We start from the raw sequence: 23,888 nt of genomic DNA on the forward strand, positions 1-23,888 counted from the left end.
GTGTGTACATACATTCAAATGAGGTAAGACAAACAGGTCATGAAATGGGTGAAATGTGTATGGAAGTTCCTTGTACTATTCTTGCATTCTTGCAGTTCTCTAAGTTTAAATTACATCAAAGTAAAAATTACAAAAAAAAAAAAAAGAATGCCTGTAAAGAGGTAATTTACTGGGTCAATCCATAAAGAATGGCCTATAACCAGCTGAAAATTGCAATGCTGATATAAGAGACAAACTTGAGATAATCACAGTAAATAAAAAGCAAAATAAAAGCAGCTTAAAACAGTTGAAGAAACATAAGTAAACATCGTAAAAAGATCCAACATAAACAAAACAGGTTTCTCAGCAGCAAAAAGCCAAATGGAACAGAATAGCAACTCAAATATATGACAGAAGAAAATTTCTCTGAAAACAAAGAGGAACTTCTGTGCTTTAAGAAATGCTGAATTACTGATACTGAAATACAATCCTGGTCCAATAATTTCAAATATTAAGAAAAAAAATTCTCCAAATATCCAATCAAGAAAGAAGCATGTCACATGCAAAAGAGAGTGAAGTAAAAATGAGAAACCTTGAACTACTTTACAGCAGAATTCAGATCCAGGAAAGGATGAATCAGTGCGTACAAAGTTTAAGAGAAAAATGACCCAAGGAGATTTTATTGTTGTTTAATCACTCAGTCATGTCCAACTCTTTTGTGACCCCATGGACTGTAGCCTGTCAGGCTCCTCTGTCCTTGGGCTTTCCCAGGCAAGAAACTGGAATGGGTTGCCATTTCCTTCTCCAAGGGATCTTCCTGACCCAAGGATCAAACCCATGTCTCTTGATTGGTAGGCAGATTCTTTACCACTGAGCCACCTGGGAAGCCCAGACACAAGGAGAATACCCACAGTCAATTTGCCATTCAAATACAAAGGTAGCAGGCATTCTCCAACATGACAGGATTCAGTTAATAGAGCTACCGCAAGCTCTACCAGTGGGAAAAAAAATTGACAATTAAATTCAACCAAACAAAAGTTAAATGGAGAAACTGTGCCAAAGTACTAACTAGCACATTATCCAGGGACGGAAGACAATGGAGAAATGCCTACTAAGTGCAGAGGGAAAAAAATTGCTAAATTAATCTAACTTGCCAATGGACTCTAAAGATAAAACAGACAAGAATGCCACAATCAAAACTTCTAGAAATGAATGAAAATAAAAGGCTCAAAATTGGGACATCTTAGTAAAAACGCAGAATCTTGCATCCCACCCCGGACATACACCTGCATTATAACAACACCCCTGGGGGATTTATGTACACACTGAAACTTGAGAAATACTGCTTCAAAAGATCAGATGGAATAGCTCTTGTCTCCAACAATATTGGGCAGTGGTTCTTATAAGAGATTAGTCACTCAGTGAGCTTGTAGGAAGGAGAAAAAAAATTTTTTTTCTGTCCACATGAAGGACCTTAAGACCACTTAACTGTGAATTATATGAGCTAAGGGGATAATCTCTGATATGGCTGGGCACACACAAGTTCTATAACATTTTCAGGGTGACATCAGAGGAGAGTCAAGAAAACAAACACAAAGGTTGATGGTTTAAAGAGGAAAAGGGAAAAGTTTGTTTGCTTGGAGCATGACATGGAGAATCAGGCAGAAGGCAAAGTAAATACTGTTTATGGTGAAAAAAAAAAATAGCATTACCTGCAAGATTTCTCAGCTCATTTAATTCTTTTTCCAAACTGTCTAAGGTCTGCTGATCATCAGTGTCATCTAAGAAAGGCTCATCATGGTCAGTATCGTCAATATATTCAATTTCTGAAATTTCAGAAGCAGCTTTAGAGAGTGACTGAGCAACTGCACTTCTTGACCGGGGATGAGAAGAAGAAAAGCAGCTGGAACGTCTTTTCACAGAGTTGGAAAGTGGTAAATTTGCTGTTGAAGGTCTCTGTGATATCTGGCCTAAAATAAAAAATAAATTAATCAACCATTTTTAAAATTCTGAATGAATGCTTTAAAAGATACAGAATACTAGCCTCCTGAACTCAGTTAAATTCATGCAACAGAATTTATGAGAAAATGAACTTTAGATTATCATGTATTTTGCTTTACTTCCATTTGTGAATCCTAAATTACCTTCTTTGTGTTATAAAGAACACTTTGGGTTATTCTTCCCTTATTTTGTCTACATTCAGAGAAAGGTAAGCTAATTTCAATATTAAGTAAAACAAAAATCTGTAAGCCCAGTCAATTCCAGAACAATTCAACATACCAATCTTATCATCTACTCCATGGCCAACCACTGTGCTGTGTTTCTTAAATTCTAGGACAATATTGCACTGTGCCTTGTAAGAGAAAAAACCCCACAGGATAAACATGTACCACTTCCTAATGATCCCATTTTATTTGATGGTGTGTACATTCATCTATTAAAGCAGATATGGAAACAAAATAGACCAGTATGCAAAATCTTTTGGAAAAACAAAGGATTTAAAGAAAATTGAAAGTACATTTCTAATTTTCCTAAATATGAGTTCACTCTCAGCTGCTTTATAGGGCACTTCAGTGGAAAAATTCCAGAAGCAGAGATCTGAGTCAGGTTAGTACTTTGTTTCACGAGGGTAGTCACCATTTTGTCTTGATCTATTTCAAAGGCTGACTTAGTTGGTTTCTTCAATATGTGTGGTTCTTTCATAGTAGGAAAAAAAAATCCCTTCAAAATTTATACTAACAAAACATAACTATATATATCATTTGGTATTGCTCACAAGATTCTTTAATAAAGGCCAAGGGAATGACTGTGAAGAAAGCTGAGCGCCAAAGAATTGATGCTTTTGAACTGTGGTGTTGGAGAAGACTCTTGAGAGTCCCTTGGACTGCAAGGAGATCCAACCAGTCCATCCTAAAAGAGATCAGTCCTGGGTATTCTTTGGAAGGAATGATGCTAAACCTGAAACTCCAATACTTTGGCCACCTCATGCGAAGAGTTAACTCATTGGAAAAGACTCTGATGCTGGGAGGGATTAGGGGCAGGAGGAGAAGGGGACGACAGAGGATGAGATGGCTGGATGGCATCACCGACTCGATGGACATGAATTTGAGTGAATTCCTGGAGTTGGTGATGGACAGGGAGGCCTGGCGTGCTGAAATTCATGGGGTCGCAAGGAGTCGGACATGACTGAGCGACTGAACTGAACTGAAGGGAATATTAAAGGCACAAATTTATATATTCATAGCACAGGTGTATTTTTAATATAGTGAATCATTGTTTTGATTTAGATAAATACATGTATATTAAATATAAATAATTTATAAGATAATCTTGTATTCCCTTAATACAAATTGCCTTTGTGTAAAATGTTGGATTCTTTAAAGAAGTGCTATGGCCATTATCATTAAAATTATTATTTGACTGAATATATGTCATACAACATTATGCCCACTCTATTGACTTCTAGAAAAGTGTAAAATTCAGAAGAGTGGCTACAGGCAATTGTTATGTAATAAACAGTCAATGATTATTGAGTTTGTCTTTTTTTTTAAGATCTACTTTGAAGGTAGCTAAGTACCCTAAGAAGAATCCTAATGCAGTATGTAATTATTTAAGCAATTAAATCTAACTAAGGTAAGTCCCAAAGGGTACCAATTTTAATACATGTCTTAGAAATCAAGTTTGAAAACAATTTTTGTTGAAATGAAATTGTAAATAAATTAAGTCTAATCTTTTTGCATCTATTTGCACTCAGATAATTGTAAAGAAAAACAACTAACAAAAATGTGCCTATGTATTTTTAAAAAAGTAAATATCTCTAAGATTTATTTTAATGACTAGAATTTGGAATTATTTTACTTGTAAGGAATCAATATTTTATTTAAAGCCATCAAGAATAACAAATCTGCCATTTTTATAAGTGAACCAGCAGTAGAAACAGTAATGGTAGAAGTATAGGAGAGAGAGTATATAATTAAGCTATAAACAGTAATACAGTAATTCAGCTATAAAAATAGAAACTTCTAGATCTATGGAGAAAACCACACCTTCTATCTTACTGTGCTACATCTCAATCACAATTTAAAGGAATTTAGATCTCGTTAAAATAAAACAAATGAAAGATGTTATTAAGAAGAACTGGACTTCTGCCAACACAGAGAAATATGAGATGAAAAAATTTTAACATAATATATATATGCCCTTCAGAAAATTCAGGAGATTACGAACATTTGCTGAACTCTTATAACAACATCTGGCTGCCACAGTATTAGAGGTTAAGATCTCAACTGAGAAAAAAAAGTACACAGCTGTGGGTCAGATATGCTTCAGTTCAGTTCAGTCGCTCAGTCGTGTCCAACTCTTTGCAACCCCATGAATCGCAGCACACCAGGCCTCCCTGTCCATCACCAACTCCTGGACTTCACCCAGACTCACATCCAACGAGTCAGTGATGCCATCCAGCCATCTCATCCTCTGTTGTCCCCTTCTCCTCCTGCCCCCAATCCCTCCCAGCATCAGAGTCTTTTCCAATGAGTCAACTCTTCGCATGAGGTGGCCAAAGTACTGGAGTTTCAGCTTTAGCATCATTCCTTCCAAAGAACACCCAGGACTTATCTCTTTTAGGATGGACTGGTTGGATCTCCTTGCAGTCCAAGGGACTCTCAAGAGTCTTCTCCAACACCACAGTTCAAAAGCATCAATTCTTCAGTGCTCAGCCTTCTTCAAAGTCCAACTCTCACATCCATACATGACCACAGGAAAAACCATAGCCTTGACTAGTCGGACCTTTGTTGGCAAAGTAATGTCTCTGCTTTTGAATATGCTATCTAGGTTGGTCATAACTTTCCTTCCAACGAGTAAGTGTCTTTTAATTTCATGGCTGCAGTCACCATCTGCAGTATTTTGGAACCCCAAAAAATAAAGTCTGACACTGTTTCCACTGTTTCCCCATCTATCTCCCATGAAGTGATGGAACCGGATGCCATGATCTTCGTTTTCTGAATGTTGAGCTTTAAACCAACTTTTTCACTCTCCTCTTTCACTTTCATCAAGAGGCTTTTGAGTTCCTCTTCACTTTCGGCCATAAGGGTGGTGTCATCTGCATATCTGAGGTTATTGATATTTCTCCTGGCAATCTTGATTCCAGCTTGTGTTTCTTCCAGCCCAGTGTTTCTCATGATGTACTCTGCATATAAGTTAAATAAGCAGGGTGACAATATACAGCCTTGAGAAACTCCTTGTCCTATTTGGAACCAGTCTGTTGTTTCATGTCCAGTTCTGTTGCTTCCTGACCTGCATACAAATTTCTCAAGAGGCAGGTCAGGTGGTCTGGTATTCCCATCTCTTTCAGAATTTTCCACAGTTTATTGGGATCCACACAGTCAAAGGCTTTGGCATAGTCAATAAAGCAGAAATAGATGTTTTTCTGGAACTCTCTTGCCTTTTCCATGATCCAGGAGATGTTGGCAATTTGATCTCTGGTTCCTCTGCCTTTTCTAAAACCAGCTTGAACATCAGGAAGTTCACGGTTCACATATTGCTGAAGCCTGGCTTGGAGAATTTTGAGCATTACTTTACTAGCGTGTGAGATGAGTGCAATTCTGCAGTAGTTTGAGCATTCTTTGGCATTGCCTTTCTTTTGGATTGGAAGGAAAACTGACCTTTTCCAGTCCTGTGGCCACTGCTGAGTTTTCCAGATTTGCTGGCATAATGAGTGCAGCACTTTCACAGCATCATCTTTCAGGATGATGCTCAACTGGAATTCCATCACCTCCACTAGCTTTGTTCGTAGTGATGCTTTCTAAGGCCCACTTGATTTCACATTCCAGGATGTCTGGCTCTAGGTGAGTGATCACACCATCGTGATTATCTTGGTCATGTAGATCTTTTTTGTACAGTTCTTCTGTGTATTCTTGCCATCTCTTCTTAATATCTTCTGCTTCTGTTAGGTCCATACCATTTCTGTCCTTTATCAAACCCATCTACAGCAAAGAAAGAGACTATTTTTCTTACTCAAAAGTGTAATTTAATGCACATAAGCCATAGAAAGACAGAGAGGCTTCAGTTTGGTCCTGGTTTTATTTATTTTGTTCATTTAGATGAATATGTCATTTCCTTTAATGTTTCCTATATAAGATTATTAATATTATTGTTAGGGTTAAGATTAGAGACATGGTTAAGACAGGCACAAATGAAAAATGCCATGAGTAAAGGGATCATCCTATATTTTTTTCTTTTTTATAAACCAAGTTTGTAGGTTATAAACATAATCTTTTGGAAGTAACCTTTTGGAAATAATTTACGCCATCACTGGCAATGTAAATAATATTTCCATAAATGTTTCAGGAGCACTTAGAAAATACATTTTCTAATGTATGAATTCTCAGTAATTTACACAGTGGAGCAAGAATATTATAAGACAAATATATTTTGTGACCTTTATCCAGGGGAAAATATATTGAGTCCTCTGGTCAGAATGTTATTTACTATTGAAACACTCTGCAAAAAGCAAGTTATTCTGCTTATATTTCATCCAATTCTAATGTTTTATTTAGAACAGTAATAATTACTATTGTATTAAAGTCTATTCAGTGAGTGATTAGTATTTTTTATATCTTTATTGACATTCTTATACCCATTAAGATAACCCAAACCACTATTTTACATTATCATCCCAATATTTTGCTGGTCTTATTAGTAATTATAGCATATTATTCTTGAACTAATGCCAAGGACAATTTATTTTGTTATATTTATAGTATAACTGTGATCAGGGTTAATCTATAATTTCCTCAGATTACAGAGAGAGGAAGCTGGGGTAGGGGAACATAGGTTTGGCAGTGGGTGGGCAGAATCAATGGACTTGCTGCAAAACACACATGTATTTCATAGCTATCATGTTTTTACATTCACAAATTTAAAGTCTTACAGAAAGAGTAATTCATTTATATACTGGCACCAACTCAGAATATAAGATTTCCGTAACTAGTGGCATAGTCAGGAAATTTTCATTTTTATTTCAGGTCACTATCTCTATAGTTATCTCCTTCTACCTCTAACTGGGAAGTCTTAACAATTCTTTAAGATTTGGCTGAAATCTCACCTACCATCTAAAATCATGCATACAGATAGGTTTCAATGGCAAAGCAATTATTTTACCACTTCCATTCCTAAAAACTGCACATGCATCAACCTCTATTATAACTGATCATATGTACTATTATTAGCTACCTATCAGTCTCCAGAAGCATGTTATTCATGTTTTTTATAGACCTTTTATTACATATGGTATAATTTATGTATTTTCAAGACTATGGTTTTTCCAGTAGTCACATATAGATGTGAGAGTTGGACCAAAAAGAAGGCTGAGTGTCAAAGAATTGATGCTTTCGAATTCTCCAAGTTCGAAGTCTTTGAACTCTCTCGAAGACTCGAGAGTCCCTTGGACTGCAAGGAGATCCAACCAGTCAATCCTAAAGGAAATCAGTTCTGAATATTCATTGGAAGGACTGAAGCTGAAGCTCCAATGCTTTAGCCACCCAGTGCAAAGAGAAGACTCATTGGAAAAGACTCTGATGCTGGAAAGGATTGAAGGCAAGAGGAGAAGAGGGCAACAGAGGATGAGATGGTTGGACATGAGTTTGAGCAAACTCTGGGAAATAGTGAAGGACAGGGGAGCCTGGCGTGCTACAGACTGCGGGGTGGCAAAGAGTCAGATGCGACGTAGTGACTGACTATGTCAGTCAACATAGTCAACATATCTATACAGCAGTTTTCTCAAAGTATGATTTTTGGACTATACGTTGGCATGAAGTGGAATCATTGATAAAATAAATGCAAATCCCTGAACCTTATCTCAGCTTAACGACCCAAAATTTCTAACGGTAAGATCTAGGAATGCCACATCCGTTTCCCAGGTGATTACACTCACACTGACATTTGAGAGCCTCTGAACTGGACTGTAAGCTCTCAGGCTTCTGGGAAGGTGGCTTATTTTATATCACCATGCCTCAAGTAGGTGCTCCTTCTAATGTTTTTTATAGCAAATTATTGACTTCAACAGATCACGGCAAATGGATACTTCAAGGCATTTGGCTACTTACTTATAAAGATTTGCCCAAGTAACAAATTCTCATGGCATACATGAGAATTTGTTTTTATCAATCTATGGTGACTTTAAAAAGTTCCTTTGACTGCCTCAGAAGGAAGCAGCCAGGATTTTTAAAGCTGCCCCAGCCTTTGATATATCTAATTATAGAACCAAAAAAAAATTTATCATACATGAATGGATTTTCCACTAAAAAAAAAAAAAAAACTATTAAAATCTGACAGTTTCTCAACATAAATGCATATGGAAAGAATCTAAGCTGGCCAAGTTGTTTTAATCATAGGATTTAAGGCAAGAGAGAAATATAAATCTTACATATATGGACAAATCATACGTAATTAAATTTCTGGCTTGAAGTTGGCCTTCAGATGAAGTCAAACAGTCCCCTCTGTCAAATGTTTCTCCTGAATCATGAGCTCCCAAGATCAAGGAACATGACTCAGGCAACTCTTTTCCCCAGGACCCAGCACAGTGTCGTCATACTCACCGTGCATGTTGAATTGTCTTAATTCATTAGTCATCAACTGCAACTTCATATGAAATTGAGCACAAAGCAAACCTACTTTATCAGGTACTTTCAGATAACAATAACCAGTAACACTACTGATTTTAATGATGTTAAAGTTCTCTGCATGCACTTACTGGAAAAATACTGCAATGACCATTCAATATGTCAAAAGTTATCATATAGAAAATCTCAAAATTATTTTGGCTAGAAAATAGAATTAATAGACTGAAATCAAGATTTCAGGGCCAACATATTAAGCATTAGATTTAAACCAGCAGTGTCTTAACCACAGCAGCAAACAGCAATCTCATGGCTTTGTGTGATCATAATTTGAATCAAGTAGAGGAGAAAACAAAATCTAGTATAAATATACTGTTTCTTGAAAGTGTAATGAAACTCAGTGTGTATTTTATAAGGGTTGTTCAAAATATATATGCCTTATCCTGAGCTACATTTTAAAAATATCATTCTCTAGTACATTGTGGCAGAAAATAGCTAAGACTGTAAAATTTATGTTTTTGAGAGGAGTAATGACTATTCTTGGTTTTTTGGCTTTGGAAGAAAAGTCCAGGACAGTTTAAATGAATAAGTTTAAATTAAATAACTGACAAAATTAATCTTCAGGCGCCTAGTAAAGTACTAAGAGATAAACTAATAAACATACTGAGCTACAATATGGCACAGCAGCCTTACAGTCAATCTTACCAGTCTTTTGCTGTGTTCTCCTTGCTGATGTTTTCTGGGCAAACTTCAGAACACCTAAGGCAACTGTGTTATCAGCATATGCACTTACACTATGGTCTGGGATCCATTCTCTGTCTCCTAAAATGGTAAAATGATAAAATTACATAAAGTTGAAAAAGAAGAGACATTCAAGTTGTTGATTCATTATATATTGTCTTACTGGATAATATTTAGCTAAAGAGAAAACATTTATGACAGTGAGGTGTATATTATGAAAGATAAAAATCTCATAATTATACAATAAAAGTGAATTATAAACAGCAAGGAGGTTGCACAAATACACACGTACAAGTGTGAACAGAAATAAATATTTTTTAAAATATACATGCAATAGAACATAAAATATAATAGTATGCATGTGAAAAAATATATTTGAATACATAAGAAATCTAAGACAGCACATGATACCAAGACCTGAGTTTTAAAGGAAATGATGGCTATGTCTGTGAATTTCCACAATCCTAAGATTTTAAGATTTGCTTTTAAGATGGCATCTAAGAATTGTAACACTTAACAGTTAATCAAGTGATTTGAAGATGTACTATTAGTTGATTAAGGGTCACACTTCTAATATCTAAAAATAATCTCTCTCAGTCTCATTATAGCCATGTTTTCTGACAGTTGCCTTAAATATAAATATTAATATTTGGTAACTCTCATAGGGTCAATAATTTCAGCTATAAAATAAGAAAACAATTACATTTGGTAAACAGAATTACTCAGTATTGCCTAAGATGTTGACAAACTGTTTTTTAAAACATGTCAGAAAGTTGTTAGCTCGGTCCACAGGCCATCTGATTTTATGTCTGAATTTACCTGCAATTGTAATCCTAGTATTGGAGGAGCTGCATTCTAAGCTATGAGAAGGAAGTAAGTTGAGTCTTTCATTTTTATCAAAAACAAAGAATCTTTCAAGTCCTTGATATTGTTCAGTTATGGGCTTACTCCTGAGGGCTATTTCTTGTAACAACTAGGAAACAAAATATTCAACAAAATTAAGTTTATTTTATCTTATCCACACAAAGTAGCAAATCACTCATTGAGCACCCACTATGTTTTTAGCATGGATTTTGCCCACATCAAGTTTAGGTTCTAGTTGTGGAGACAAATTGTTACACAACATTTATACAGAGTAAGCTTGGAAAAATGTATAAACCACAATTATGGTAATGATCTGAAAGTTGCCATTAAATCTAAGGAGGATTGAAACTCATTTAAAATAAAAATTAAGTTTTATCTTTTCTTTCCTTATTTTCTTCCCTCAGTGTCTTTGCACATAAATTACTCTGGAAAATAGAGTCTTTCTCATATGCTATGCTTTTGATTAGTGTCTTTGACTATATGTAAAATAAATTCAAAGATGAAAGCAAAATACTGGATGGAAACAAATCTGATCTGATCTTGGTCACAGAGAAAATCCAAGTTAACAAAACATTCACTATGAAGAAAATAATCAAGGGGAAACTGAGTCAAGAGTGAGCTAAGTGATTTGTGAACTTTATACAGCTAAAAAACTAGCAGACCTAGATTCTATATATAGATCTCATTGATTTGAAGCCTAGGCTTCCTCTACTACTGTGTGAACTCTTATTTTGATATGCTTTCATCCTAGGGAAGAATATAAATGAGATTTATAAAGTACATGAAGTAAAGTGAAGTGAAGTCGCTCAGTTGTGTCCCACTCTTTGCGACACCATGGACTGTAGCCTACCAGGCTTCTCAGTCTATGGGATTTTCCAGGCAAGAGTACTGGAGTGGGGTGCCATTTCCTTCTCCAGGGGATCTTCCCGACCCAGGGATCGAACCCCCGTCTCCCGCACTGCAGGCAGATGCTTTACCCTCTGAGCCACCTGGGAAGCCTATCAAGTACATGAATCTGGTAGAAAACATTAGAGATGTACCAGTGAGAAGGCTGTGCTGCTGTGCTGTGCTGTTATTAAGTTGTGTCCTATGCTTTGCAATCCCACAGACTGTAGCCTTCCAGGCTCCTCTGTCCATGGGATTTTCCCAGCAAGAATATTGGAGTGGGTTGCCACGGCCTCCTCCAGAGGATTTTCCGGACCCAGGAATTGAACCTGTGTTCCTGCATCTCCTGTATTGCAGGTGGAATCCACCACTAAGCAACTGGGGAAACCCAGTGAGAGCTCTAGATAGGCTTAAAATGCCATTAGAGTCGCCATCAGCATTTAACAGTTCCTTCATGTATCTAAATAATGCCCAAACGCAGTCTGTTTCAAGGTGCTAATCACACAGTTAAAATTATTATAACTCCATTCAAATGGATAAGTCATATAAATGAGAAACCATTACAAATTGAAGCTAGGGACCAATAGAGCACTTCCTTCAAAGGCAAGTCCAAGTCCCTACTCATGACATCTGCAGCGGCTCTCCCAGACACTGATCGCCAATCCACAGAAGCCCTTCTGATGGAGCTCATATCTGGATCAGACATTTGAAAATACGGAAATTTTTTTTAAAGCTTAGGTTAACAGAGAACAATGAGAGTGAATTTGTTTGTTTGCCCAATCTCATCTAGTTAACAACTGGTAGTTCCACATTTAAAACCAAGAGGTCCTGATTAGTTCATACTCTTCCTTGCACGTGTCTCCACCTCACTGCTGCTGCTCTGCAACTAACTACAATTCCGTACTTTTATGAAGAACTCAGTTTCTGGAGACTGAAGTGCTAAATGTACTGTCTCAAACTCTGAAGGAATGCCACTGCTAAAATCTGCCCCTACTGCTCACTAATGAATTTTCTACAGGATCACAGCAGATTTCTAAACAGTTTCCGCTCAGGGAATTGTTTCTCCTAGGGCCGGAGGAAAGTAAAAAGTTCATGCGTAGTCATTTGGGATGAAAGGAAAGTAGATTCTACAACTAAGTGTAAAGCATTGTGCTCTATGATGCAATCATTTACCACTTTTCTTTTTACAACAGTAGTATAAGGGATCAAAATTAGTAGTAGTTTTTTAACATTTCAATTTTAATAATGAAATGTTTTCTATAGATGTGTACAACAGATAATATAACTTTATCACACAATAGTAGTAATTTAAAAGACTTGCTTCAGGTATCTATACTACAGTATATATGTTAGTCTTTATATGTAACATTAATTGCTGTTGTTGTTCAGTCACTAAGTAGTGTTTGACTCTTTGTGACCCCAGGGACTACAGCATGCCAGGCTTCCCTGTCCTTCACCATCTCCTGATATCTGCTCAAATTCATGTCCATTGAGTCAGGGATGTCATCTAACCATCTTATCCTCTGCCACCTCCCTTCGCCTTTTGCCTTCAATGAATTAATTGTATTATTGTGTTGAAGTTGACATACACTATTACAATGTAAGTTATTTACTATAATTACATCTGAGTGTATCCAAAATTTCTCTGTATAACACAGCACACAGTGTGTGTGTCACTTAGCTCTAGGCACGATGCCCTTTGGAAACTGGAAAATCAGAGTTCTTATTTGTTCTATTTGCTGAAATTCATTCCATGATCAATTGTTTTCTTTGTTGGAAAGGGGAGAAGTTCAGCTGAAGTGGAGGTTGATTTGGGGGAATCTATTATTAGCTAAGAGTCAGACACGACTGAGAGACTGAACTGAACCGAACTGAACTGATTATTGGCTAAATTGTGGGAATGTCTTTCTACCAGGGGCTGAGGTTTACTTTTGTCAGATATATCAGGGCATCAGTAGACACAGGTCAACATCAGTGTTGCAGATTCCAACATTTCTTACTTGGAACTTTCAGATTCCAAGAAATGTACAGTCAAACTCTAAACTGAAACTAGATGAAAGCCTAAGATTTCCATTTTTCAGATAAGGTATTTATTGACTTAGGCCTGATCCCCTGCAGAAAGTAGTTTCCTTTCATCCTGTACCTGTGAGTATGTCTCCTTGTGTATTCCTTCAGAGACAGAGCAGACTTCTAGGGATCTAAGGTTTCTGCAGAGGTCTCAGTTCTAATTTCTCACTTTGAAAAGGAACAAGGCCTATCACTAAGTAGGTATAGAAATTCAATCCCCTGAGCAGAAGTAGCAGCAGCTCAATACTCATTCTGTAACTCTTTGATCCTATCTTCAGTTTAAGTACCATGGCAATTCATTGCAAATGACTTTAAAATCTTGTTAAAATATTTGACTTGCCCAATTTCCAAAGAATTTAACATTTAATTTGTCCAAATTTTAAATAACTTATTAATAATTATAATCACTTAAGATTTTAGTACATAGAACAGAGATTCAAATATAGTTTTTAAATTTGGCAGTAATTCAATAATGAACTACTTTATCTTTTTCCTCTAAGAAGAAACAAAACTATATCCTATTTCTTTATTAGCTATATTCCTGAAGAATTACCTTTTAAATATTATGTTTACATTAAGCCACAAAACTAGTTTTATCTACAAAACTGCAATTTTTTTTTCATTTTAACCAGTGACTATAGAGTAGAAAGCTAGAGAGGATTTATTATACTAAATTATTCCTAATAATGAATTTCATTTAGGAAAGTAACAGCACTCGTACTATGGTGCATGAGGTGGGCCTTAAATTATTTGTCATAGAAAGTCATTTGTTATAATGGCATTTACCATATTAGAATTTCTTCTATAAATCATTTACATTCTTTCCCATACGAGTTACTCTTCGACTACAAAGTTGTACATTTTAAATTCAATAGGAAGTAACATTTAAGAATATTCTGTGTCAATATAAATTTTTTATGATGATAATTATAAAATTTTAATACAGTAAAGATAATAGATATTTACCAGTGGTGACTCTGTAGTTTTAGAATCTTCAAAGTTTGGCCTCTCATGCAGGTTGCTGAATTCCAAGGATTTCTTGTCCTCTTCAGATAATTTCTCCTTAATGCAGGGCTTTTCTAAATCTGTACTTGGCAAAGAATCCTTGCTCTCAAGAGGTATATGGGAATCTTCATGCTTTTTATTACTTTCTATATCTATGCTTTCCTCTTTCAAATTTCTCTCAAAATAAATGTTTTCCTCTAATTTTTCAATAGCAGGAGAGTATGTGTCAGGATCCACAAAGGTATCAAAATCTGCGTGTGAAGTTCCTGCTGTTGAAAACACATATTTACAAAAGTTAAGTAAATAATTATAAATAAATAAATGGATTAAACTGTTCACCAACACTTCTGTGGTATAAATATTTATCATTAAACACTATTTTTAAAATCAATTTTCTTTACTGAGTCCTCACTTTTAAAGACTTTTATACAGCTTATGCTCATAAATGACAATCCTAATTTACCTATATATTCAGACTTAAATGATTTAGACAAACGGAGGGAGACAAGGTTTTACTTTATGATGCAATCTTGAAATTGACACAAGTTTCCATTTCAGCCTGAGGTTCAATTTCTACTTTTCTACCCTCTGTCCCACTCAAGTTTTATATCAATAATTTATGAGAAACAATGCAGAGAAAACCTTACTTTCCACATTTTACCTCTTTTGCTTAGCATAAGTAGTGATGAGGAGAGGACCATGGGAAGTCTGCCAGATGAAAGAACTGCAGCAGTTAGGGGCACAGAGAATGTTTGTGCCGAGACACCTGCCTCTGGAAAGCTACAAGATGAGCTAGATTATATTAATCACCCACCTCATTATGTCTGCTTTAAATAAATCATTTGGGGTAGATCACTGGTTTTCAACCTGGATGCACAATGGAGTTGTCTGATGTTACTCTTTAAAACTGTCAGTGTATGGGCCTGACCCCAAACCAATTAAATCAAACACTGACTGTAGGAATCAAACATTTTGCTTGTTTGTTTCTTTCCCCCTCTCCCCCACCAAGTTCTCCAGGTGATTATAATGTGAAACTAGGATTATGAAACTTTAGTCTAGATTTTCTTAAGAATAAAATTCTTTAAAAAAAAATTTACACCATATTGCTTTCATTACCACATACACATATTTATCCAAACTAAATATAGCTTCCTTTGATTAGCCCATATTCTCTTTCCAATATGCATATCTTATCTGTATAAATAGACTGTGTAAAATAGTAGAAGCTATAAACTAAAATAGTCTTCCATGAAATAAACTCTGTCTTACAGCCCATTGCTGCAATCAAATGTTTATATAACTCAGCAATTGCACATACTATTTAGAACTTCCATTTTCAATTATCACCTCTAAATTGCATAAGTACTGTGAGAAATGTAATAAGTTGTATGTCAGAAAAATATTTTATAGAAAACCTTTATGAAACCTATTCAATGTAATAAAACTTTTATGAAAATGCTGTACTTTCCTAATAAGCTTGAAAATAAATTATCTGAATCTAGGTTTTTTTCTTTTTTTGTGTGTGGAAGGAGATGTCATTTCCTAAGTGTAAATGTCTACAACTAACCTCTACAGTATTTTTGCTAGATTGTAAAATTCCATTATAGGGATTTACTGCTGCTGGAAAAGTGAGAACACAACATTTTAATAATGCATACTATGTGATGCAGAAAGTACAGATATGATTTAATTTAGTCTATTCGTTAGAAGCCCTGTTAAGTCATAAAAAATAGTTGTCTGGGTTCAACATTCAAAAATCAATTATTCTAACCTGTCATATCAAGAGGCTAAAGAAGAAAAATCAGAGGATCATATCAACAGATGCAGAAAAAGCATTCGACAAAATCCAACACTCATTCATAATAAAAATCCTTAGCAAACTAAAAATAAAGGGAAACTTTCTCAACTTAATAAAGACTACCTACAAAAAAAACCACAGTTAACAAAATACTTAATAATAACACCAATACAGTATACTAACACATATATATGGAATTTAGAAAGATGCCAACAGTGACCCTGTGTGCGAGACAGCAAAAGAGACACTGATGTATAGAACAGTCTTATGGACTCTGTTGCAGAGGGAGAGGGTGGGAAGATTTGGGAGAATGGCATTGAAACATGTAGAATATCATGTATGAAACGAGTTGCCAGTCCAGGTTCGATGCATGATACTGGATGCTTGGGGCTAGTGCACTGGGATGACCCAGGGGGATGGTATGGGGAGGAGGGAGGGAGGAGGGTTCAGGATGGGGAACACATGTGTGCCTGTGGCAGATTCATTTTGATATTTGGCAAAACTAATACAATTTGTAAAGTTTAAAAGTAAAATAAAATTTAAATAAATAAATAAAAATTAGAGTTAAAAAAAAAGAAAATGAATCAATAGTTTTCATGTAAAGCAAAATTTTCTTCCCTGGACTCCTAAAACAATTCTTTTAATGTAATTTATGTAAAATTACCTATGAGGAAATCATTGGTCTCTGGTATTTTCTGTGTCCTATTGTGTTCTTATTGTAGTTAAATTATATTAAATTGGGTTTCAGTTTCTCGCAAAAAAAAAAAAAAAAAAAACTTTATCTCAAATATCAGGAACAAAACAAAGATCTCCATTCTTACCACTCCTTTTCAACACTGTACTGGAAGTCATAGCTAATTCAATAAGATAAGAAAAGGAAATAAAAGGTATGCAGACCGAAAAGGAAGACATAAACCTGATTTTGTTCATAGATTACAAGAATGTCTAGGTACAAAATCCAAAAGAACTAACAACAACAACAAAAAAACTCCTGGAATTAATAAGTGCTTATTGCAAGGTTGAAGATACAAGTTGAGCTTACAAAAGGCATTTGCTTTCCTACACACTAACATGAACAAGTGAAATTAAAAATTAATAACACAGTACCATTTACATTAGCACATGAAATTGAAATACTCAGGTATAAATCTAAAAAAAAAATACAAAAAAGACCTATATAAGGAAAACTGGATGAAAAAAATAAACTGGATGAAAGAAATACAAAAAATTAAATAAGTATTTTTTTCACACTAGTTCACATTCATAGATAAGAAGACTCAATTTGTCAAGATGTCACTTCTTCCCAATTTCATCTATGGATTCAATATAATCCCAATCAAAGTCGCAACAAGCTATTTGTATATATTGACAAATTGGTTTTAAAGTTTATATGCAGAGACAAAAGACCCAGAACAGGCAACAAAATATAGGAAAAGAACAAAGTCAAAGGACTGACACTACACAACTGAAAAAATTATCATACAGTTATACTAAGCAAAGGGTTTCACTAGTGACTCAGTGGTAAAAAATCTGCCTGCCAATGCAGGAGATGCAGGTTTGATATCTGGATCAGGATGATACTCCGGAAAGGAAATGGCAACCCACTAAAATATTCTTGCCTGGGAAATCCCATGCACAGAGGAGCCTGGCAGGCTACAGTCCATGGGGTTAAAAAAGAGTCAGACACGACTTAGCAAATAAACAACACAGTAATCAAGACAAAGTGATACGAGCAAAAGTATAAAAACAGATTAGTGGAATGAAAAGGAGAATCCATAAATAGATCCACATAAATATAATCAACTGATCTTTAACAAAAGAGTAAAGGCAGTACAATGGAGAAAATATAGTCTTTCCAACAAGTGGTGTTGGAACATGTGAATATGCATATGCCTCAAAATAAATCCAGACACAGACCATACTCTTCATAAAAGTTAACACAAAGGAATAATAAAACTAGGCAATGGCACCCCACTCCAGAATTCTTGTCTGGAAAATCCCATGGGCGGAGGAGCCTGGTGGGCTGCAGTCCATGGGGTCGCTAAGAGTCGGATAGGACTGAGTGACTTCACTTTCACTTTTCACTTTCATGCATTGGAGAAGGAAATGGCAACCCACTCCAGTGTTCTTGCCTGGAGAATCCCAGGGACGTGGGAGCCTGGTGGGCTGCTGTCTCTGGTGTCGCACAGAGTCGGACACGACTGAAGTGACTTAGCAGTAGCAGTAGCATTAGAATGCAAAACTATAACACTGCAAAGTGATAGGGGAAAATTCAGAAGATCTTGGTTATTCTAATGACATTTTAAGATACAACACAAAAGACAGGATGCACGAAAGAAATAATTTATAAGCTCAATTTCATTAAAATGAAAATTTTCTGTTCTATGAAAGATACTGCTATGAGAGTGAGGAGATAATCCACATATTTGGAGAAAGTTTTTGCAAAACACATACATAAAATACTGCAATCTAAAATATGCAAAAGAACTCTAAACTTTCAAAGTAAAAGAATAGACAATCCGATTAAAAAATGGGCCAAAAACCTTAAAAGATAACACAGATGACATATTTGGCAAATAAGCATACGAAAAGATGTTCAACAATATATGTCACTACAGAATTTCAAATTAAAATGAGATACCACTACACAGTTATTCAATTCAGTTCTGTTCAGTGGCTCAGTCGTGTCCGACTCTTTGTGACCCCATGGACTGTAGCATGCCAGGCCTCCCTGTCCATCAACAACTCCCAGAGTTTACTTAAACTCATGTCCAATAGGTCGGTGATACCATCCAACTATCTCATCCTCTGTCATCCCCTTCTCCTTCTCCCTTCAGTCTTTCCCAGCATCAGGGTCTTTTCAAATCAGTCAGTTCTTCGCATCAGGTGGCAAAAGTATTGGAGTTTCAGCTTCAGCATCAGTACTTCCAATGGATACTCAGGACTGATTTCCTTTAGATGGACTGGTTGGACCTCCTTGGAGTCCAAGGGATTCTCAAGACTCTTCTCTAACACCACAGTTCAAAAGCAACAATTCTTCAGTGCTCAGCTTTCTTTATAGTCCAACTCTCACATCCATACATGACTACTGGAAAAATATAGCTTTCACTAGATGGACCATTGTTGGCAAAGTAATGTCTCTGCTTTTTAATATGCTGTCTAGTTTGGTCATGACTTTTCTTCCAAGGAGTAAGTGTCTTTTAATTTCATAGCTGCAGTCACCATCTGCAGTGATTTTGGAGTCCAAAAAAATAAAGTCTGTCACTATTTTCACTGTTTCCTCATCTATTTGCCATGAAGTGATAGAACCAAATACCATGATCTTCGTTTTCTGAATGTTGAGTTTTAAGTCAACTTTTTCACTCTCCTGTTTTATTTTCATCAAGAGGCTCTTTAGTTCTTCTTCACTTTCTGACATTAGGGTGGTATCATCTCACTCACCTAGAGCCAGACATCCTGTAATGTGAAGCCAAGTGGGCCTTAGGAAGCACCACTATGAACAAAGCTAGTGGAGATGATGGAGTTCCAGTTGAGCTATTTCAAATCCTAAAAGATGATGCTGTGAAAGTGCTCCACTCATTATGCCAGCAAATTTGGAAAACTCAGCAGTGGCCACAGGACTGGAAAAGGTCAGTTTTACTTCCAATCCCAAAGAAAGGCAATGCCAAAGAATGCTCAAACTACCGCACAATTGCACTCATCTCACATGCCAGTAAAGTAATGCTCAAAATTCTCCAAGCCAGGCTTCAACAACACATGAACCATGAACTTACAGATGTTCAAGTTGAATTTAGAAAAGGCAGAGGAACCAGAGATCAAACTGCCAACATCCGCTGGATCATCAAAAAAGCAAAAGAGTTCCAGAAAAATATCTATTTTTGCTTTATTGACTATGCCAAAGCCTTTGACTGTGTGGATCACAATAAACTGTGGAAAATTATGAAAGAGATGGGAATACCAGACCACCTGACTTGCCTCTTGAGAAATCTGTATGCAGGTTAGGAAGCAACAGTTAGAACTGGACATGGAACAACAAACTGGTTCCAAATAGGAAAAGGAGTATGTCAAGGCTGTATATTGTCACCGTGCTTATTTAACTTATATGCAGAGTACATCATGAGAAATTCTGGGCTAGATGAAGCACAAGCTGGAATCAAGATTGCCAGGAGAAATATCAATAACCTTAGATATGCAGATGACACCCTCTTTATGGCAGAAAGTGAAAAAGAACTAAAGAGCCTCTTGATGAAAGTGAAAAAGAGAGTGAAAAAGTTGGCTTAAAGCTCAACATTCAGAAAACTAATATCATGGCATCTGGTCCCATCACTTCATGGCAAATAGATGGGGAAACAGTGGAAACAGTGACAGACTTTATTTTGGGGGGCTCCCAAAACATTAAAAGACACTTACTCCTTGGAAGAAAAGTTATGACCAACCTAGACAGTATATTAAAAATCAGAGACATTACTTTGCCAATAAAGATCTATCTAGTCAAAGCCATAGTTTTCCCAGTAGTCCTGTGTGGATGTGATAGTTGAAGTATAAAGAAAGCTGAGTGCTGAAGAATTGATGCCTTTGAACTGTGGTGTTGGAGAAGACTCTTGAGAGTCCCTTGGACTGCAAGGAGATCCAACCAGTCCATCCTAAAGGAAATCAGTCCTGAATATCCATTGGAAGTACAGATGCTGAAGCTGAAACTTCAATACCTTTGCCACCTGATGTGAAGAACTGACTCATTTGAAGAGACCCTGATGCTGGGAAAGATTTGAAGGCAGGAGGAGAAGGGCACTACAGAGGCTGAGATACTGGATGGCATCACCGACTCAATGGATATGAGTTCGACTAAACTCCGGGAGTTGTTGATGGACAGGGAGGCCTGGAGTGCTGCAGTCCATGGGGTCACAAAGAGTCGGACATGACTGAGCAACTGAACTGAGCATGGCCCTGCCCATCAGAGCAAGACCGTTTCCCTCTCAGTCAGTCTCTCCCATCAAGAAGCTTCCATACGCCTCTTATCCTTCTCCATCAGAGGGTAGACAGACTGAAAAAAAACATATAATTATTAGGATCACAAAAATCCAAAACTCTGAGCATTCCAAATACTGGCAAGAATGTGAAGAACAGTAAGACTCACTAATTGTTGGTGACAATGAAAAGTGGTAAAGTCAATTTGAAAGAGAGTTTGGTGGTTTCTTACAAAATTAAATATATTTCTCACCACATGATCCAACAACTGTGCTCCTTGTTATTTACCTAAATAAGTTAAAAACTTATGTCTAAACAAAAACTCACATATGGATGTTTGTAGCAGTTTTATTCACAATCACCAAAACTTGAACACAACCAAGATGTCCTTTAATAAGTTAACATATAAATAAGTTGTGGTACATCCAGACAATGGAATCCTATTCAGCAATAAAAATAAGTGAGCCATCAAGCCACAAAAACACATGGGGACACCTTTAAATGCATTTTATTAAGTAAAAGAAGTCAATCTGAAAAGACTTGTATGATTTCAGCTATAACCATCTCGAAAAGGCAAAACTGGAGAGTAAAGAGATCTGTGGTTGCTAAGGGTTAGGAAGGAGTGTTGTGTGAAAAGGCACAGCACAGAGGATTTTTATGGCAAAGTTTATACAAATTTTATACAAAGTTTTTATAAACCTTATATTATTCTATAATGTTGGTTACAAGTCATTATACATTTGTCCAAACCCACAGAATGTACACCACCAAGAGAGAACCTTAATGTAACCTGGGGACTCTCAGTAAAAATGATACATAACAAAGGTACTACTCTGGTTTGGGATGCTGGTAGTAGAAGAAGCTATGAGTTTGTGGAGGCTGAGAGTATATGGAAACTCTGTACTTCCTGCTGAATTTTCCTATGAACCTGAAACAGCTTTAAAAAATAAAGTCTATTTAAATAAATCAAGAATCTTTAAAGTAACACTTAATGGCCATTTGTATTTAGCATTTTCCCAAACACAGTTGTAACACCATGCTCCAGGAAGGTTAAAAACAGCTTATGGCCTAGACTTGGAGCCCTGCAAAGGCCTAAATTCCCATATGGATATAGTTCATGGTCATATGATTTAGAAGCTTAGTAGCCAAAGATGTTAAAATCAGCAGGATTACCTTAAATCACTGTTCTCTACCATCTGCTACCCAATGAAAAGGTAATCATCAGTTTTACTATGAGTTATTTTAAGTAATGATCTCTGGTCTCTCTCAAATTCTTCACATAAGAAATATTTATTGGTTTTTCTGAAAATCTAAGTAGATAAAATAAAATCCTAAATAGATAAAAGCAGATTAGAAATCATCTAATTCCTATATTTTAGTTTTGGTAAATGAGATTAAGAAAGGAAGTGGTATGTTCAAGGTCACACAATGATTTAAGGCAGAAATGAAAACAAATTCTGACTCCCAGGCCAGGATACTTTGCTATGACTGTCTTTAAAATGATCTCAGCATCTGGAAATTAAAACCAGACATTAGTACACAGTATTCTAATCTATAGATCCCCAGGGTACTAGTAATAACAATGTAGCTATATAAAGAGATGATTTGTATTGGTTTGGTTTTATCACTTATGTGAAACTCTACAACTCAAATATTTTAGGAAAAGAAATAGTGCAAGGGAGAACAAAGTAAAGCATGCCAATCAGACTTCTGTCCAAAGAGCCCAGCCATGTAAACTTTTAAATGATAGCTCAGGTATAACTTTCAGAGTAGTTTTATATTTGGCTGTTTTTTTCTCTTAATACAAATACCATTATCCATTAACTAAAAAGAATATTTGATAGAAAGTTACATATTTTCAACCAATGTTCTGAGTATCAAATTTTCTGGGTTTAAAATGAACAGCAAAATAGGCAAAGCTTTATATAACCTGCAATACCTATTGATTTTATTAAATTACTAATATTCACTGTTAATAATATTAAGCAAAAATGAAAAAAGTTACCTTTTGAGTTGTCTTTACAAAAAAAAGAGTTGTTATTCAGATGAAGGTGGAAGAGGTCAGATTTTCTGTTGGTAAATACATGATGTTGATGGATGTCATTTTCATACAGAAAAGCATTCTGATAATCACGAAATGTGTGACTTTCATGTTTAGGGACAAACAAGAGAATATAGTTGAAAGAAATTATACATAAAAATGTTAAAACACTCAGCTTATTGAAATAAATATAGTAATTTACTTATTATTATAAATTAATTTAAATTATAAATAAATAAAAATAAATTATAAATAAAATTTAAAACTCAGCTTATTAAACTAAATATAGTAAAACCTTAAGGAAATAAGGTTATTCACATTAATTTAATACTTGTTTCAACATACTGTAGATGCATTCTAAAACAGCAAGTACCTTAACAGTATTATGAATTTAAAAGAAATAGGCAACTGGAACAAACCTGATTTAGCTGCAAATTTTTCATTGAAAGTTTCTTTTTTAAAAAATAGTCTAAAGTAAGTTTAATTTCATATGGTCTTTCTTCTAAAAATGAAGAGATATCTTTCAATTTCATCAAGCTGATGAAAATAAGATTTTATTGCTTAAATAAACTTTTTATTTGTTCATCATGACTATATGGGTTCAAAAGCCTTATGTGGTATTTATATCTCAATTTTAATGATGATTACCATATACAAGCATAGTTAAAATTGAACAACACTTTCTATGAGTTGAATTTAATAATACTTGATATTATGTAAGCTCTACATGGTAGTGGGTGGGTTAGTCACTAATTCGTGTCTGACTCTTTGTGACCCCATGGAATGTAACTGCCAGGCTCCTCTGTCCATTGGATTTTCCATGTGAGAATACTGGAGTGAGTTGCCATTTCCTTCACTAGGTGATCTACCCCACCCAGAGAGGGAAGCGGCATTTCCTGTTTGGCAGGTGATCTTCTGCATTGCAGTC

The 23,888-nt window shown here is 35.7% G+C and overlaps 1 protein-coding gene across 12 annotated transcripts in view; it reads right to left on the reverse strand.

The window, feature by feature from the left end:
- The window catches only part of ZBBX (zinc finger B-box domain containing), a 125,439-nt gene that overhangs the window by 10,278 nt on the left and 91,273 nt on the right, over positions 1-23,888 (reverse strand). For all 12 annotated transcript variants that reach the window (XM_086318041.1, XM_086317983.1, XM_086317978.1 and 9 more), the window contains 5 exons: positions 22,925-23,064; positions 14,118-14,425; positions 10,155-10,308; positions 9,300-9,416; positions 1,692-1,949 (listed from right to left, as the gene is read on the reverse strand). In XM_086318041.1, the coding sequence (XP_086174167.1) occupies positions 1,692-1,949; positions 9,300-9,416; positions 10,155-10,308; positions 14,118-14,425; positions 22,925-23,064 (977 nt within the window). The remainder of the gene's footprint in view (positions 1-1,691; positions 1,950-9,299; positions 9,417-10,154; positions 10,309-14,117; positions 14,426-22,924; positions 23,065-23,888) is intronic.

This window comes from Bos grunniens, chromosome 1, assembly GCF_055505025.1.
Source record: "Bos grunniens cultivar Pamir isolate PY7600 chromosome 1, Bosgru_T2T1.0, whole genome shotgun sequence".
NCBI classification, from domain to species: domain Eukaryota; kingdom Metazoa; phylum Chordata; class Mammalia; order Artiodactyla; family Bovidae; genus Bos; species Bos grunniens.